We start from the raw sequence: 20,073 nt of genomic DNA on the forward strand, positions 1-20,073 counted from the left end.
TGGAAGGCATTATTTTAGCCTTCTACTATATGGACACAAAACATACTCGTTCATACGCACATCATAATAACAATGCATTGTCTGTTGAATAAAATTTTGGCAAATTGTGTCATAGACTGCTAAAATGAACATGCTGTGCAGAAATATTATGTACACAAGATAAATTTTACACTCTGTAATACTTGCCCATGCTGGTATATCACAACCAGTATTACTTTTACATCTTACTTTTAAAACTTTAGAGCCAGTGTGTTCGATCTTCCATCACTTAAATATTTAGTTTCTAAAGAGCAAATAAAATAGGGTCAAACTACTGTACACATTATTGGAAAGTTCGGAACGACTTAGGATGACCGGACCCCTCTCCGATTTTGTTCATATTTGGCATACTCACTAATTGAGGCCTCCTAATCACGAATCTGAAGTTAAAAGTTGTCAAACATCTAGAAATTGCAAAATAAGCAAAAATAAGGCTTTAGTTTTCGGAATGGAAACAGTCTATTTTCGCGAAATTTTTTGGGTATAATTTAACAATACAGGGAATTTCTCCAATTTGTTTGAAATTTCGGATACTTACTAATTTGGGCCTCCTAATCACGAATCTGCACTTAAAATTTGGCGCTCACGTATAGAAATTCCTGAATTATGGCTAGCCCCAAGGACCATTGGCGCTAGCCCCACGAACCATTGGCGCGTGGTTAGGTTAGGAAACATAGTTAAATTTTAGGGTCGTAGTAATATCAGGAATATATATATATATTTCGTTCTTTAAGTATTCGAAATGGAAAATCTTGCGATACATAATGAGCAATTGTGCATTGTCGGTTGCGATGACTGACCCTCTTATTTTGCAAGTTTGACACGTAAGCGCCAAATTTTAACTTCAGATTCGTGATTAGGAGCCCTAATTTAGTGAGTATGCCAAATTTCAAACAAAATGGAGAAATTCCCGGTATTGTAAAATCGGTCCATTTTTTGTTTCACAAGGAAATATATATATTCCTGATACTACCACGACACCAAATTTTAACTATTTTTGCCTAACCTAACCGAAACTAACCTAACCACACATCAATGGTTTGTAGGGCTAGCGCCAATGGTTCGCAATTATTTTGCAATTTCTAGAAGTTTCCGACAAATTTTAACTTCAGATTCGTCATTAGCAGGCATCAATTAGTAAGTATGTCAAATATGAAGAAACTCTGAGAGGGGTCTGGTCATCTTAAGTCATACCAAACGTTCCATGCTGGATATATGTAATGATGGCCTTGCATTTTCTGTTTATTTCCAATTATTTAACAATAAAATTCAATTTCTATCGAAATGTCAATCTTCTGTCTAGATTTGGAAAAAGAAAAACATTTTATACAGATTCCCTTGTTTCTTTAAAAGTCAACATCAATTTTGGTATTCGCAGCCATGCTTTTTGTAGCTTGATTTTTAAGCTGGCGTGACAGCGTAGCCAAATTACAGGATTCCGGGCTGAAATGAAGCTGGCCGTGGCCGGTACCCTTAACACTCCATAAAAGTGATAATTTTTGGCATAATTTTTGAAGAATATGTTCCAAATGAACAATTTGTGTTGTTTTTAGCTCGCATAAATGTATTATAGTGGAGTAATGAGACTTTTTGGGTGGTACTATTTATTACGTCATTTTCATTGTTGCCATCTCCCTGTGATACGAACTACATCTGTGGAGTTATATGTTATGCATTGCTTTTGTAGTGTTTTATAGAAAGGCACTGGGGTTTTGAAAGTTTTGACTTGACGGAAGAATGGGAAATGGATGTGAATGGAATTTGACATGTTGTTACTTTACGTTTGTGGTTTGTAAGTTGGGGTGGTATTGTGCATTTTCCCTTTGTCCCATCTCCGCCAGTATGTATCTTTTCTGCTCATATTGGAAATGGTTGTTAGGTTAGGAGGGTTAGGTTTGGTTGGAAAACTAATTTGATATTTTTACATTAGGAGTGATACTTTCCTGCTGATTGGGAATTTGTATGGAAAAAAAAGGAGTGAAAGCCATCCAGAATAGAAGTTTGTTTGGTACACTTGGCCCTCTGAGAAATATTTTGCATTCTATATGAAAATTTTTGTTTATGAACGTTTTCAGTTGATTTTAGCTTGTGAAAATATGTTATTGTCAAGTAAAGTACGTCTGTTACCTTAGCATAAAGAACAGCCCGAAGGTTTGGCGGAAGTGAATCAAGCAGCGAAAACAACATTCCACAACAGGAACTATAATTTTACGTACTTAGGTTAGGATTGCTAGGTTTGGTACCAATAGTTATTATTGAAGTGTTCTTTCGCTGTTTGAGTGTGCATACAAAGGGTTTTAATAATAAAAAGTGACGAAAGCACTCCGAAAATGCAGGTTTTTGCTTATGCGGGCCATACATTGTGATCGAATATCAACGTTATTTGTGTTTTCTGCATGCTGGAACCAACTATATGTTACGTAAAACATCAAATTCTGTCGATTAATACAAATTTCAACGTAATTCTTGAGGGAGTACAGTGGGTAAATGGCCTCGTTTGTTCTACTTATGTGGGCGATACTTTGGGATCAAAGATCTCAGTTACTTGTGTTTTCTCCATGTTAGAATAATTTTTATATTAAGTAAAACATTGAAATCTGTTGATTGAAAAAAAATTGACGTAATTCTCAAAGGAGTACAGTGGGTTAACGGCTGCAATGGGACCATTCAAAATACCCCTTTGCTTTTCATGCCCACAACATAAATGGCAGCAGCTGTCCATAAGCAACACGGCAGTAAACAAATGGCATATGACAAGATTGATTGATTTGTTTTCTTTTACATCACTTTTCGGTACTACTTTACTATACCGGAGACACCTATCAATGATTTATTTCGCAATTTTTTACATTGCTAACATACTGGTAAAAATTTACTATCCTTCGGACACCTCTAATTTTTTCGTTTCGTAAATTTTTGACATTCGTACTTACGTATCTGCTTTGCGGAACATTCCTGAAGGTGTATCAACGTTGTTTTGATGAAATTTGAACTATGTTTCCTAACCTAACAGAACTAACCTAACCACGCGCCAATGGTTCGTGGGGCTAGCACCAATGGTTCGCAATTATTTCCAATTTCTAGATCCTGATACTAACACGACACCAAATTTTAACTATGTTTCCTAACCTAACAGAACTAACCTATCCACGTGCCAATGGTTCGTGGGGCTAGCTATTCTCCGTCGGAGAATTAATTTTCAACGAACAACATGAATTTCAGCTATGAAACATTCCCACATCACACAAAACACCTTCCCGATGTTCGACAATGCTACAGGAACTTATTACGGTAAGTATTTTCTTCTGTAAAAATAAATAAAGGTGTCCGAAGGATAGTAAACTAGTACCATAGATTTTCGTAGAAAACCACATGCATTCGCATTAAAATGGATCAAAACCACATTCCCGAACATCAACAACGCTACAGAAAATGATTTGTGTAAATACTTTCTCCTGTAAATTTGAAGAAATCCGCCTCCGGTATAGTAAAGTGTTACCCACTTTTCTGCAACATTTGGCTAATTGCGAGATGGTATGATGAAATTGATGTAAACATGAATAACAACCACGTCTAGACTGGGATTTATATCTGGAACCTTTGGAATCGTACCATATTTTGCACACCACTCTGCTAAGGAGCTTGGCAGGCTGGTTACAAGAAAAGGATCATATAGGAATATATGGAAGGGATAAACCATTCTCAAGCAAACATGCAGTAAGTAACCACCAAGAGTCTGAAATACGTGTTGACAGGCAAATAGAAATTGAACAGTGTACAAAATACCAGTGTTCAATGATTAATTCAGAATTAAAATTTCGAAACTTAAGCCCATTGCAAGTGGACTATGAAAATCAGGACGTCAGCCCCCTTCCCTCCCCTCCCAATAAAATTAGAATGTCAACATTTCAATCTTATACCGGGTAACATCTAGGCCTATATTAATTTCATGTTAATCCAACAACTCATTATTCGGCTTTCTTGTAGTATGAGCTAAATATCTCAACTGTGCAATTGGAATTACACGGAAGTTGTTCTCATTTACACTAAGAAAGTGAAAAAGAACAAGTGCACATTTCCAAGAAAGAAGCTAATTTCATACCAGACTTGAATGAACCTTTTATCGCCCAAAGTACATACGAAAAGCAGCAACATTTGGAAATTTAGTTGGAAAAATAACATATTCTTTTTTCACTATGCACTTCAAAAATATGTTATTATTTGCTTTTCTTCACATTTGCCTTCAGAATATTCGGTTAAGCCTCACTGACGTTAATGCACATGCAATACCTCACGCGATTCTTCATATTGTAGTGATCCTTCACTATCAAATAGATGATCCTTTTAATCCACTAACACTGCTATATACACAATATACACATAAGAGACGAAAATAATCAACTAAACAAAATATATACCGATTTTTGTGTCTGAAGGTTCTTCGTAAGCTTGAGGCCTAGCCCATTTCTGAACAAATTTTCTTCTAAAACGTGACACAATTTTTTCCTTTTTTCTTAATTTCTCGAAGCCATATATTGACTATTCATCTTTGTAGCGTTTTCACTTTGCTAATTGCACAATATATATCCTTTCACACTCCCTTTCTCTTAGACTTATTCACACATTTTCGGTGTTCCTTCCCGAATTCTAACGATGGTATGTTCGTTCGCCATGTTTACTAAATAATCGTACTAATGTATCCGACTTCCGCTTTCACAAATATCTGCAAAAGAAAATAGCAATATATTTATTTTGTAAAACTAAAATGAAATACATAAAATTAAAGTCAGAGTTTACAAAGGTATTTTTTCATCCTAAACAATATTTCTGAAAGTCTACAGTATCATTATTGAACATTATAGTAAATCGGCAGTTGATTGAGAATTTGCAGATGATGGTAAAAGAGGAGACTGACATCAGAAAGAGAAGAAAATTGTGAATCTTAAAATTGAAAAGAGTACTTGATTCTTAGCATGATGTCTGAAAGAGATTACGCCCCTCTTAGTACGGCCTGCGTGAGAGCTTTAAATGACAAACTGTATGATAAAAGAAAAGCGGCTGCATTAGAAATAGAGAAGTACGATACTTTTACTTTTCAATTTCATGTACAACCTTATAATAATGTATTTCCTAGTTGTTGCCTTAATTTAAGTATAGTACACAAGAAATAGGTGTGACAGACTATGTAATTTGTGTAGAAATAAGGTAGATATATTTACTTCGTACGTACAAGTCTAATTCACGATCATCCTGAATGTATATCAGATATCTAAGAGTTTATTGTAAATAACATGAATTATCTTCCTTCTAATTAAAGAAAACTCGCATGAATTTGCAAATTTATAAGATATATCATTAGAAACTGAACATTTACTAGGCAATTTAGGTTAGGTAATTTAGTAATGCAATATACAGAACATGAGGCCCAGCTACTAATTGTGTAATTCCGTTATTGTCATAATACATGCACGTTTTCTACATGAATTCTGTACATGTCGAAACGCATGCTGAATATGTTTTCTGGTTACTTGCTGCATAAGATTTTATACAGAACGATTTTTCCATCCTACTCATATGTACTTACATGAGTAGGTTAGGTAGGTAACGTGGTAACAGTTCGTTATATCGGAGACACTTTAAAATCGGATATTTTGAGTTTCGTATGGTTCGTACTTACCAATTGTGTATTGGTATAATTTAACAATACAGGGAATTTATCCAATTTGTATGAAATTTGTGATACTTACTAATTTGATTAAATGTTAAGTATTCCCGAAACGTCTGAAATTCCTTTATTTTCTATTTTTTTACATTGGTACTTACGTATTCTGCATTCCTAAGGATTCTTCAAGGTGCCATTTAATTTTTTTCACGGAAATAATCTATATTTTCGACGTTTGTTAGTTTCTTTTTCCCTTCAGTAACATGCTAAATGGCGGTCACAGTTTCACTACCGTAGTCGGCATGCAGTGTTTCCACCCCACTCCACCCAAGAATACGTACGTAGCCCCACAAACCATTTATACATAGCCCCACGAACCATTTCCGGTAAGGTTAGGTTAGGTAAGGTCACATATAGGTTACAATAGTTAAAAATTGGTTTTGAAAAAAATATGCATAGCCCCACACACCATTCTTGCATATCCCCACGAACCATTGACACATAGCCCCACAAACCATTTGCGGAAACGTACCTTCTTCAGTTACAAAAACTCTTTTTTTGGAAACACTGACCGGGATTATGTCATCACACACAGGCTACATCCACCTGGAAATAAACGGATGCAAGAGCTTTCGTGCATCGGTCACACATTTATATCGACAAATAGATGATTTTCCGGCAAAATTGAATGAACGATGCGAGAAAACACTTCCCCGAACTTCCACAATTCTAAAGAAACTGCATTCGGTAAGTAATTTCTCCTGTTAATTTGAAGAAATGTGTTTCGGGGATACTTACATTTTACCCTAATTTGGGCCTCGTAATCACGAATCTCCACTTAAAATTTGGCGCTTATTTGGGGGCAGGTGAATTCGGCCAATCTCTATAGAGAAAGCCGGAGCATAGCGGAGCGGAGGCAGGGCCGCATTAGCAGTTGGGGGCGGTAGGTCAATTACCCCAGGGGCGGAGCCCGGAATCTGTGGGAAATTTGTACTCAAAAATTTCAAACGGCAACATCTGACCTTCAGTCAGCTATAAATTGGTAAATAGTTCTTTCCATGCTCCACATTTATGTTCTTCAAAATTAACATTTCATAATGTTCACAAAAAAAAAAAAAAATCGAAATCGAGGGTGTAGAAATAAGAACTTAATTTACATTATTTTGCTATTTTCACATGTGAGCACCAAATTTTAACTGCAGATTCGTGATTAGGGTGCCAAAATTAGTGAGTATGCCCAATTTCAAACAAAATGGAGAAATTCCCGGTTTTGTCAAATCGCTCCGTGCATTGCGGAACATAATTGAAGATGCCATTAAGGTTTACACATGATTATAAACATTTTTTACAATAAAATAAGCCATTTCTCGAAGTGTTACGGAACGCACGTCATGGTGCGAGCCCCACAAACAATTCACGGATAGCCCCAAAATCCATTTGGGATCATATAAATCCACGAATAGTCCCAAAAACCATTCCCGGATAGCCCCACGGACCATTCACAGAAGGTTAGGTTAGGTTCAGTTAGGTTAGGCAAACATAGTTAAAAAACGGCGTGGTTATGTTTTCGCTTAAATTAAAGCAAGGGGAATTGATTTCCGGCTGAAATAGATTAAAAGATGAAAGAAAATATCTCGAAGAACTTCGACAATGCTACAGAAACTGATTTCAGCCGTAAGTAGTTTCTCCTGTAAATTTGAAGAAAAGTGTATCCGATATAACGAAATGTTACCAGTAAGGTTTGATGCTTTCAGTCTTATTATTATACATTTTAAGGTAGGTTGACGAGGAGTTGATGTGTGTGACAACAATATATTTAAATTTCCACGTGAACCCAGGTTGGCTACTCACTGGGAATTCCTGGAATTATGCGTGAATTACTGGCTCTGGGAATTATGCGTGATTTCTGCGTGAATTTTCCACCGTAGACTTAAAAAATTGCAATTTTTCATTACTACTTCGATCTAGTCCCAACACCTCTCACTCGTCTATTGTGCATTGCGAAAGATTCTTCAAGGTGTTATTTGGCTTTTTTCACGAAAATAAATTCAATTTTTCACATTACCAGTAATTATTGTTCTTCCTTTTTTCGCTTGCAAAACACACAATATGGCAAGACAGCTTGACTAGCGTGGTAGATCCTCAGTGGGTATACAGTGTTTCCAACCTTCTCAACCGAAAAATCCCCACAAACTATGCATGCATAGCCCCACAAACCATTCACGGATAGCCCTAATTCATGAATTTCCCCACGAACCATCCATGGATATCCCCACAAACCATGCACGGCAAGGCTAGGTTAGGTTAGTCAAACATAGTTAAAATTGTCATCATGCGTAGCCCCACAAACCATTCTTGGATAGCCCCAATTCATGAATAGCCCCACAAAGCATGCACGGCAAGGTTAGGTTCAGTTAGGTTATGCAAACATAGTTAAAATTGTCATCTTCTTGCAAAACAACGGCGTGGTTGGAAACACTGACAGGGGGTTACGTCATCAAACGTACGCAACATCTGGTTCACGTAGTGGAAGGAAATGAAATCAACGGCAATTGTTCATCGAAAAGATATTTCTGTTGAAAAATACATGAATTCCCGGTGAAATAGAATCCATGATGAAAGAAAATAACTCCACGAACTTCTAAATGCTACAGAAACTCATTTCCGTAAGTAGTTTCTTGTGTAAAAATCTGTAGGGACTGCATCGAAGTGTTACCAATTTTTCTATTAATCCAAAACCCAATGATTAACATATTTATAAATGCTCTGAGGCAAGTTTTTCATAGTTCAGCTTGTACTATTATTATCGAAGAAGAAAAATAAAGCTGCTCTTTGTTAGTGTCCTTTGCAACACAACATATCTGACAAACGGAAGATGTCCTAATTTGCTTTTGCTTCATTGCGATTTCATCATGTTACGAATGCAATTTTAACAAAGTTCGATTTTGATTTAGTTCTGTTAACACATACTGGGGAGTTTTTGTGATTACTTAAGATTTTGTTCAATATATGCTTTTGTAGTTAGGTTAGGCTCCAATTTACTTCTACATTAATTTCCACGTCTATGATACTTACATTCACTTGTCAATGGAAAATACATTGTCCATGGGAAGCGCACATGTTTGCTAGAGAGCTGAAGAAACTTGCTGCACAGAACGAGAAGACAAAGAGTTTAGGCAAAAAGGGAAAGAATTTTTTTTTTCTGAAGGCAGCTGTTACAAAGTGTAAAAATATAGAGCTTTGGACAAAGAAATACCATTTGTGTAAGCTTCTGATGCTGAAGCTGGTTGGGTGGTTTTTTCCACTACCTTTCCTAAAAATGAGCTGATGTCAGAAGTATGGAATCAAGTCAGAACTTCACAGTTCAAATCATTTTGTTTACATTTACTTCGTTCTTACAGTGTATGGATTGATTGAATTGTTTTAAGTCCACTTTGTGCACAGTAAGGCTAATTGGGACTGGATCTACAGTTTAAAGTGGAATCCGAACCACTAAGGTAAACGTCCCTAAGTTCCACAGGTTAAAGAAAATTTTTGCCGTTAATTGCTTGTAGTGGCTTTCGTATTTCATAAATGCGAGTAATCTTTTTTTTGCCTGAAAGTTTAAAGATTCTACTTTCACCCAAAAAGTATTTTGCATTTCAACAGTTACGTTACATAATTATTAAAAAATCATAAAGTGAATCCTACAATATGTCCCTAAGTTCGACACCCTGTCCGTAATTTTGACAGTTTGTGTACCAAAATTCGACACCCCCTTATATTTCAACATCGGACACTAAATATGCAGATGTTAATAATACCAATAACTGCACATGTCCTCCTATTGGCATTTCATTATATTCAACTGAATTTACAGATTTATGAGGTCATGAACTGAAGAAAATGAGATTTGTTGTTAACACCCCCCTCTTTTATGCTCAACAAAATTTAAAATATTAACATTAATTACTTACCATGCCAAAGACTAGGTACATCAAAGCAAATAAAACACTTTCTTTCAATGACAGTGCATTTTCATCTGAAGATTCTGAGTCACTCATTTCAACCCATTTCTTTCCCTTTTTGCCTAAACTCTTTGTTATCTCGTTCTGTGCAGCAAGTTTCTTCAACTCTCTAGCTCTTTTGCCTCCTCTACTTGATGCTTTTTCTCCTCCTTTGTTAGCAGTGGTAGCGTCATCGCATGTAATCAAGGGGTCCCGGGTTCGATCCCCGATTCAGGCACATAGTGGTTCGGATCGCACTTTAAGCTGTAGGTCCAGTCCCGATTAGTCTTACTGTGCATAAAGTGGACTTAAAACATCAAATCAATCCTCCTCCTTTGTAAAGTATTTGATCATTTAAGGAGATGTAATCACAGCAGGCAGTCTTTCTCTTTGCTTTCTTGGAAGTTTTTGGTCTTGGCCAAAAGAAACTAAAGTAAGGAACAAATTAGGCTGAGTTTAATGTAAATTAATTATGAAGTGGTTCCGGTGTACAACCTTTGTTCCTCGCTGGGCAAGAACTTTGCCTCCTTTAGGATTCAGAAAGAAGCAAACTTGTCCCCTTCTTACTCATTGTGAGGATCACGTAAAACTGATTTTAATCAGATAATAAATTAAAATTAAGCTTACGTTTATTTTCATTTTTGCAATTTTGCAACATTTTTCTAGGGGTGTGTGGGATCTCGAAAAGTCGGGACCGGGATCGGGAAATCATTCCTGACTTTTCGGGATACCGAGCAGTTGGGAAATACCGAATGGTCATTTTTAAAAGTCGTTCATTCTCGAAATTTTCTGGATTGTAAATGGCTAGAACTTATCGAAAATTGTTCGTTTTTGTAACAGAAATGCAAAAACAATCATTTAAAGTGAAAATGACATGTAGAATTCAAGATCTCCAGAGCTTCGGGAAATTTTGAAAATTTCCCATCCCGACCTAAAAACAATTCTGTCCCGCACACCCCTACATTTTTCACAAAATCGTAGAACAAGGAAAATCGTGTACTGTAAGGCCAAATTTTAGTCCAGTGTAATATTTATCATTAATCAGGCCATTTTCACAGAATTGTTAAGAACATTAAAAATCGTACATAAGACAAAATTTTCATCATTCAGCAATTTAATTTGCATGGAATTTTAATTCAGTTTATGACATTAAGCCACGTAATTATAACGTGACATATTTTGGTATTATTATTGGAGTTTTGTATAGTTCAGGTCCCTCACATTTAGTGACGCAAGAAGAAAGAGTGATTTCATTGAAATAGCAATGACAGAAGAGAGAAATAGTATGCGAGAAGCCCAGAAATGACGTTTCAGGGAATGTCCCAAAATTCGACATGCATGGCACCAAACTTCGACACCCCTCTGTTGGATTAAGGTTGCAATTGCTGTAGGTAATGAAACTGGTATTTTTATGAATGGTAAACAGCATGCCTTTCAATGCATATCAAAACCCAACGTTGTGTATTTTCGAATAAGGTTCGACACTTGTCGAAATTTGGTGCACCACCCATGTTTTGTGCTTACATGTTCGACAGCCTCCTTATTTTGTTACGTGAACAACCTTTGTCCCCTTTTAACAACCTTTGTCTGCCGCAACAGACTAGGAAGCTCAGAAAACGGCTCTAAAACAGTAATAAAGTATTGTAATTTGTTTTGAAATAACACAAAACTAGTATGAGCATGGCATGAGCATGGATGTTGTGAGTGTCCATTTTACTTCGCTTTTTGTGCCACTTTTGGTTAATTTGCGAAGATGGGGATGAGTGATGATATGATGAAATTGATGAATGTATTGCATTTTTATTCATGTACATACATGCATTAGTACTTTACATTATAAGTAATGGGAAATGTAAATCTGTCTTTCCATTATTTCCCGCAGCACTGTATACTATATTTAAAGTCAACCATGTATAAGAAGGAAAACTCTTAAGACGGAAAATTTTGCTCGGAACCATCATGTTCCGGAATATACAGGTTTTACTCTAATATATAACTTGTGTTGTAGATGTACTTTGAGTCAAGAGTGTGTGAAATGGCAAATGTAAACTCCACGCCTTAAATTAAATATTTAAAATGTATATACTGTTTCATTTAATTGAATTAAAATTTTTGGATCCTTTTATTGAATTAAAATTTTTGGATCCTTTTGAATCACACAGACCCTTAATATTGTTAATATATTTGTGTGGGGTGAGAGGTTTAAAGAGAAAAAAAAACATCTGCTTGCATACTTGAATTTTTAGAAAGTTCGGCTTGAAAACCGGGAATTATACCTGAATTTTATCATGGTCCTAGAGTGGCCACACTGGCACACTTGAAATAGATAGCATTAAATTACTTTCAATAAATGCAAATAATATGCACGTTAAGCTTAAATATGCACTAACACCTGAAGTATGCATTTGTATGCACCATAAAATTTTGTTGTAGTTACCAATCAAGTGAAATGAATGAATGCACTGAATTTAATTTTGACCAAGGAGAAAGACATGCAAATATGCAATAATCAACCCCTTACTCATCATGTATCTTCCTCATTGTGATTAGCTAAAAGTGGCAGAGAAGCAGTGCTAAATAACAAAAGACAAAAATACAACTGGTTTTGTAACTGAAGTCTTTCAATTTCCTGATTGTGTCTGATCGGAAATGAGGTGTCCCACTGTTTCGAAACCACGAATAAGCCAGGAATGATTTCTTTGAAGTGCTTTGCATATAGTTTACCAACTTCGGGTCTAACTTTGGGGAGGGGTAGAACATGTAGTTCGAGAAGCTTAAAGAAAAATACCCTTAAAAATATAATTTTGGGAGGAGAAAGTGCCCCTCCTGGCCTCTGCGAAGTTACACCTATGACAGATACCATACAGGAAACATTACAACCACTATACTCTAAATTTGGGTAACTTAACTGTGTATTTGGTCTCTGAGACACATTAAAGAAAGAAAACGATCGATTGATTATATCAAACAAGAAAAGAAGTGTAGCAACACTGTATTACTGGTTACAAACATGTACATATCCACTTTATTTTTTCAACATAATCACCATTATTTTCCAAGCACTTTTGGTACCACGTGGAACAAGGTTTTTTATACCTTCTGCATATAAGTTCCCCGCCCGGGAGTTCACCCAATCCAACACTACCATTTTCATCACCTCAGCTTCTTTAAGTCGTTAAGATGCAAGCTGTACTTTTTGAGATGTAGGTGTAAAGTCAGGACTATTCGAGGAGCGATCAGAAAGTTCCCATCCAAACCTCTGAATCATCTAGTGTTGTCATGGATAAGAACAATTCCTGAGCATAACATTCCACGTACTCGATTTTGTATGGCACGTCTTGTTTTGATGTTTCACAATACTCATATGATGTGATTGTTTCCCCCAGCTCCATGAAATTCACGAGAAAAAAAACCTTGTTGCTCCCAGAAAAGAGCTGCCATGACTTTTCGTGCAGATGGAGTTTGCTTGAACTTTTTCACCTTTGTTGGATGTCAATGCAAGACACCATTGCCGTACTTTTCCTTCACTCGTTACACTCAGGCCATACACTTCACACAATTTCAGCAGCATTATAGCCTTTGGTGTTAAAAATTGAATCACACACCATACTTCTCAACTGGCGGGATTGTACAACTGTGTAGCCATTTCTAATTCACAGGATAACCAACAGCTAACTAACGAAAATATGATTGCTGGGTCGGCAATGAACTAGTTGATGTTACTGTGCTGGCACGATCCAATCACTGTTGCTTGTCACTTTTTATAAATAGCCCTTATTTTTTAAATGCACCTTGTACTTTATTGAAAAACATTTATGTAAATAAATAAGTAAATAAAATAAATACAGGAAGCAAGTGATGATATATCTAAAACTAAAGTGATAATTCAAAATTTAGCATTCAATTAATAGACATTATCCATTGTTTAGTGCAGATATCACCAAACTGTAGATCACGAGCCACCAGTAACTTCCAGAGATATTTTCAGTGTCTCCTGAATTGTTGTGTACATTGCAGGCACTGACATTGATCTTGAGGGAAACTTTAGGAGTGTGCATCTTCATGATGATTGCATACCAAACACCACAGGCTGTAGACAACTTGGTCATTATTTCAAGGAACAATGACAATAGAAATCCCCCAGTGCAGTAGAATCATTCTCAATCTTATGTGCAACTAAACCTTGCCATTTATAGTCACTCATGTACCAATAAGTGTGAGTAATTGTAGAATACTATACTGATCGCAATTCCAACTGGCGCACAGTGATCCGGGATGCGAAAAAAAAATTGGCAATAATCAGGAGGTTACTATTTGTGAGCTTGCCCAAGTAAGTGAAACCAGGAAGTGGCTATTAACTAACACAAAAAGTCCGTATGTGACTGAACTAGTCCTATCCCTCCTGAAAGCTTGCCTGAGAACCTCCACCCTACAGTTCGAAGGCCAATTATTCTATCAAGAGGAAGGCCTGGCCATGGGAATCCCTCTATCCACTATCCTCTCCAACATAGTAGTTATGAATGCAATAGAAACCAATATCTTGTCCTCACCCCTCTTCTCCAGACTTGGCTACATGTGGTATGCTGACGGCTACAGGTGGTATGCTGACGACTCCATCCTCCTTTACAAAAACCACGAGCAATTACAAGAAGCTGTACGATTATTTAATTCGGCTCACCCAAGCATCCACTTCATACCAAAGGAAGAAAAGGCCACCATACTAAACTACCTGGATCTCGCCATAAGCAGGAAGAATGACAAATTCAAGACCAATGTATACAGAAAACCCAACTCCGGAACGCAATACATCCACAAACTTTCTGGTCACTCTGCATGGCAAAAAAACAACATTTGGATCAACTTCTTCCAGAGGGCCATCAACCTCACCTCGGAACCCGAAGACCTGCAAACTGAATTTGCGCATATCATCTTTCTTGGCATCAGCAACAGGTACAGCCGACAAGAACTCCTTCACCTCCTGGACACTACCAAAAGAAGAAAAATGAACGGGCCACACCCCCAGAAAGAAAAGATGAAAGAAAAATGGATCAGCCTCCCCCAACATCCAGACCTAATCAAAAAAATCCAAAACGTTCTAACCAGACACAGTTTCAAGATTGCAGACCAACCCCTTCCTTCCATAGCCTCCCACCAAACCCATTTCAAATGTTATTACACCAACCCAATGCAAGAAGTGGCATTTACATGGTCACCTGCGCATGTGGGGGCAAGTATGTAGGGATGACAAAGCGCCATCTTGATAATAGGCTCAAGGAACATGATGCTGACCACCGACTCAGGAGGAGAACAACAGGCCTTGCTTGCCACCTCATAGACGAAAACCATAACATAGACTCTGCCAAAATAGTCATGAAAGCAAAATCCACACTAGAAAGGAATTAAAAAGAAACCTATGCAATTGTGGCCACGCCCGCAGACCTCCCAGGGCCCTCAATAAAACCTGGCTTCCCGCTATCAGGAATATGCACACCCACCCAACATGCCACTCCTCCGCGACAAGAACCAAGCACGGACTCCAAGCATTCGCAAAAAAGCGAACAACCGCCTCTCTACGAAAGCAGACGAGATCTGGAACTGCCGTGTACAGTGCCAAAACCCCGATTCGCAGTAAAAGAAGGAAGTGCTACACCCACACGAGAACGACAAAAAGTGAAAGGGCTGCGTCAATTAGCGCCGCCAAGAGTACAAGCGGAAGAAGAAGAAACCACCCCACCCACAGTAAGACAGTACATGCCTGACAAAGCCACCAGATGAGTGGCGAAATCGATCTCGAAAAAAAACTTGCGCGGAAAAATGAATAGTAAGCTTGTTAGAGATTGATTATTTTGATTTTTATACAAAAAAGTATAATTTTGACCTATTTCAATACACACTAAAACTAAACAATACACTTGGAAGACCAAAATCCATTTCTAGAAATAGATTAAATAATAACAAAAATAATGAAAATAAGGATTATAATGATAGTAATAAAATAATAATAATAATAGTAATAAATGTGAGAAGTATCGTTAAAATAAATTTATGCACAATAAGTGTGTAAAGTGAGGAAAACAGACTTCCTATCAAGTCACTTACAAGAAAAAATATATTTTAAAGCATTAAGAAAAGCAAATACAAACAACACATTTTTTAAAAAAATCAACTGAAATTATTTTTTAAGAAAATTATCTTCTTTTCGGCAACAGTTTTCATGTCCTTAAAATACTTCGCTGAAGCACCGCGACACATCAACATTAAAGGTCTGGACACAATCTAAGCGATATTTTCAAAATGTATAGAATCTAACATGAATGAAACAAGGATTAATCTGATAATTTCTATCTTCATCAGATTTTTCAGGAATAGTGTTTCGTGGATTTCTATGACACACCATCACCACTAACCAGCAAGGACACGTGAATGGGTAAATATGACCCAAAAGATTTTGAAATACTTATTTCATCTTTACCAATGAGTGTGCCTGAGGCAACCCTTCTCAGTATCTTTCCAGTAAACACTTTAGAATGTCATGACCTTGAATCAGCTATGATGCTTTGTTAGTTTCCCTCATAGGGCCGTAGAAACATCGCCTGTGTAAATTTCACCCACAAGTGTGCTCCTGCTTTTCAGTTTGGTATTTAAACATGTTATTTTTTTTTTATATAATTTTTATCAATTGTGAAATACAATAAAGATGTTCGAAATTAGTACAATTAGTTTAACCAATAAATGTATTGTTAATCAAATGCTTTAATGTAATTATAACTCGGATTTACGAAGTAATTTTGCTTCTGGGTAATATTTACACAGCCGAGTCTTTGTGGGAAAATTTTAGGGAGGGTGCTGATGGAAGTGTTAGGGGTTGTTGGGGACGTTTGAACAAATTTCTGTTACACTGCAGTACTTCTATATGTATTAAGCATCAGCTGATAGCGAAATCTGAGAAGACTTATTCCCCTAGCGTGTGCACATGTGACCATGTTTGATTCAGGGTTGCCAGCTGACCCATTAACAATGGAACACACGTTCACAAATAAGCTAAATTTGTCAAGAGTAGCAAAACTTTTCTCCCGTGCCGTTTTCACAATACTTTAAAGTATCCTTTGCTTTATAAATCGTCGCGGGAAATATATTTTCAAGACAAAAATAGAAACATTATATTTTATTGTAATTCAAATATGTGTTCTTTTTCTGTGCATTACTGAGAAGTTGTGAGTGTACCTAGCACAATTATATTGTCCGGCGAAAAAATAATTGCTTCAACAAGTCTTAAAAGTATTCACGAACCGCCATTTTGCTGCCCGAAAACAAGAAATAATCAATTTCGAGAAAAATGTATCTGGCAGTTTCATGCCCCATTTAGTTGTTTACAGAAGTGGTCATGTTTTATCCCCTTACTGAAAAGTCAAAATTTATATTTTTGCCAACCTTTTTGGCATTCTGGATTACTGTGCGGCGGCTCTCCTTCATGACTATTTCTGGCACTTTCTGTCCCCCAGTCATTTTTGGGGGCATGTGGTCCGATAGGTGTTCAAGACAACATAAATTATCTTCATTGACCTACCGTGAGACACAATTTATCTAAAGTGGTCTGTTTACATACCAGAAATTAATTATGTATATATTTTTTATACTATAAAACCTTGCCTTGGTCAGTATTTTAATGTTTTATTAACATGGAGACAAGGCTTAACTGTGTTTCCATCAGAAATTAGTAAAGGCAAGAATCTGAAATTTCCTCAAGTTCAGGATTTATCAGTTAGAAGTTTAAATCAACATTTTTTATCACTACTCCGTCCATGGAAATCTGTAAGCGAGTCGAGTGGGGGTTCTGGAAAATTTGTATCTACCTAAAAATACGTAATTCATGCACATAATTTTATTTTAGTCACTGTAATGTATGTTACTTATTATAAGGGTATTGCCGGAACATGGCAACTCCAAATTGAAGGAATGTTTTTTGAGGGACCACACTATTATGAGTGGAAATGTGGTTCATCCCCCTAACTTGGAAAAAACATTGCTTGCCCCTCTGTGGAAGAAATCCTGCAGGCATCCATGAATCTGCCATCATGTACTTTGAAATGTGGGAAATTGCTCCATGCCACGAGGAGTTGAGAGATCTCTGATCTAGTGCTTCTACTACTTGTATCTATTCTAACACAATGTATCGAAAGAGCACCTTTTCTCTCATCTTAAGGTGAACAATTTCTTTTCACTTGTGGTGCAGATTGTACATACAAGAGACCTGTGATTTTTGCAGCAAATATGTAGGACAACATTCAGCAGTAAGAAGTTTGGTATCAAACACTGAGCCAGAAAATGTCACATAAGCTAGCAAAAACTGCACATACATCATACCACATGAATGTGGACAAGCTCGCATAGGAGAATCTAGATTCTTGTAGCAAACATGCAACAGAGATAGAATGGTCAAAATTAGTCACACATGCATAGAATCACATCACTGTAACAATATGACAGCACTACACAAAGAACCAAATTGGAAACTGAGAAAAATGAAAGAAGCCTTCATGGCAATGGCCAAAAACTCTCCCAGTCTAGAATTCAAAGAAATATGTCTGTTGTAGTTCGATCCCAGGTGACTGGCAGAATTTTGCACTAAACTACGAGCTATTTGTAGACATATCCGCTCAGTAAAATTATGAATAATTTTCCAATACACTGACAATGTTTGCCACTTTATTAAGTGGCAGGTGCAGAGAATTATAGAAGGACGTAAGGCACAAAAATTATTTAACGTAATAGTTGAGATGAATTATCGTCAAAGTAGACCTTTTTGGACTGTGTTTAAGTAAGTGTAATGTTGAACTGTGCTTAAGTAAATGTAATGTTATGTGTTTGCTTGAATGTGTGTATGTGTAAGGGCAAAAATGTGTAAGTGTGAGTGCCCGTACCTATAGGTTAGATTACCATTCTTATATGTATTTTTTTATTTCCCTGTAATTTTTATATATTTTTTCTTTGTTTCTCTTTTGAATATTTCAATATTCCACATTCAAATTTTTTTGTAAACATGGTCAAGTGGAAGCCTTAACTTTGCCATGTAAAAGAAGATGACATAAATAAACAAATAATTAATTAATCTGTCCCTTTCCTGATATAAATATTATCAATTCCATTTTCAAATTCTTGATGTATGCCATAAAATGGTGGTACATCCAGTAAGTTTTCCACCACAAGGTACAGATTATATTTTTAGCAACAGAAAAGTTATACTTTTCCAATTGAAGCGATTAGCTATTTGCAAGTAACATGCTAATTCCAACCACACTTTTATTCTATTGTCCCTCAAAATCTATTTTCAAATTCAATTTTTATGATACTAATGGGCTTCTACTTTTATCACATTATCAAAATGCTAATAGTTTACCTTTATTTTTCAGAATGGTGAAAGAATTTGCTGCAGCCAACAAAACCGTGGAAATAAAGAAACTGCTGAAAGTGTTGGGTCAGGACTTTGCCACATCACAGAATGCCCATGCCAGGAAAGGTGGTTTGATCGGTTTAGCTGCTATTGCAATAGCACTTGGAAAGGTAATTATACACTTAAAAGGAAACATTTTGAGTTTAAACTCAAAGTTCTCAATAACATTGTATCATTCAGTTCAGTTTCCAAAATCATACACTCCTCACAAAAAGTTTGGGTAAATTTCTTATATCTAGAAAACTAATTTCTTCAAATTTACAGGAGAAATTACTTACCGAATGCAGTTTCTTTATAGTTGTGGAAGTTCGGGGAAGTGTTTTCTCTCATCGTTCATTGAATTTTACCGGTAAATCATCTATTTTTCGATATAAATGTGTGTTGTCAATGCAGAATACGTAAGTACGAATATTGAAATTAAATGAACTAGCAAATTTCAGCCGTTTCCCGGATATAAGAAATTTACCAAAGTTTGTAATATTGTTATATTAGGAACAACAAGTTTGGGATATTATTGTGTTAGGCAATAGGTGATATGCACGGTGGCATATGTCGGTGAAAAGACTAGAACGTCCACCAGACAGATACCATATGTTGTTGCATTCCAAGGCCATGTCTACCACCTATTGTGTAACGTAACAATATTCCAAACTTTTTGTGAGGTGTATATATTTTACATATACGTGCTGGTGTAAGGGAAATGTAAGTGAATGAAATGTATTGGTAAAGCTAGGTAGAAGGTATGACAATAAAATTTCCAAACTGGCTCTGTAAAAACCCACAGAAAACTGAAAGAGGGAAGTGTTTGTTTTTATTCTTCAAAGCGATCTCTCCCATTGATATAAAGCATCAAAACGTTTCCAATAGTCTCCTTCTGTAATGTTGTGTAGAGAGTTTGTCACACTCCTCTGGATGTCCTTAACTGTGTCAAAATG

General features: G+C 36.4%; 2 protein-coding genes across 2 annotated transcripts in view; one reads left to right on the forward strand and one right to left on the reverse strand.

The window, feature by feature from the left end:
- The window catches only part of LOC146001750 (uncharacterized), a 97,867-nt gene extending 93,163 nt beyond the window's left edge, over positions 1–4,704 (reverse strand). The window contains exon 1 of the mRNA XM_083139460.1: positions 4,458–4,704. The gene's annotated coding sequence lies outside the window, so the exon portion shown is untranslated. The remainder of the gene's footprint in view (positions 1–4,457) is intronic.
- Positions 4,705–4,940: 236 nt separating this feature from the next.
- LOC146001751 (protein VAC14 homolog) overlaps positions 4,941–20,073 on the forward strand; it is a 97,404-nt gene continuing 82,271 nt past the window's right edge. Inside the window, exons 1-2 of the mRNA XM_083139461.1 lie at positions 4,941–5,116; positions 19,098–19,248. Of these exons, the coding sequence (XP_082995587.1) occupies positions 5,013–5,116; positions 19,098–19,248 (255 nt within the window). The 5' untranslated portion in view covers positions 4,941–5,012. The remainder of the gene's footprint in view (positions 5,117–19,097; positions 19,249–20,073) is intronic.

This window comes from Lepisma saccharinum, chromosome 17 (genome assembly GCF_977018435.1).
Source record: "Lepisma saccharinum chromosome 17, izLepSacc3.1, whole genome shotgun sequence".
Classification (NCBI taxonomy): Eukaryota; Metazoa; Arthropoda; class Insecta; order Zygentoma; family Lepismatidae; genus Lepisma; species Lepisma saccharinum.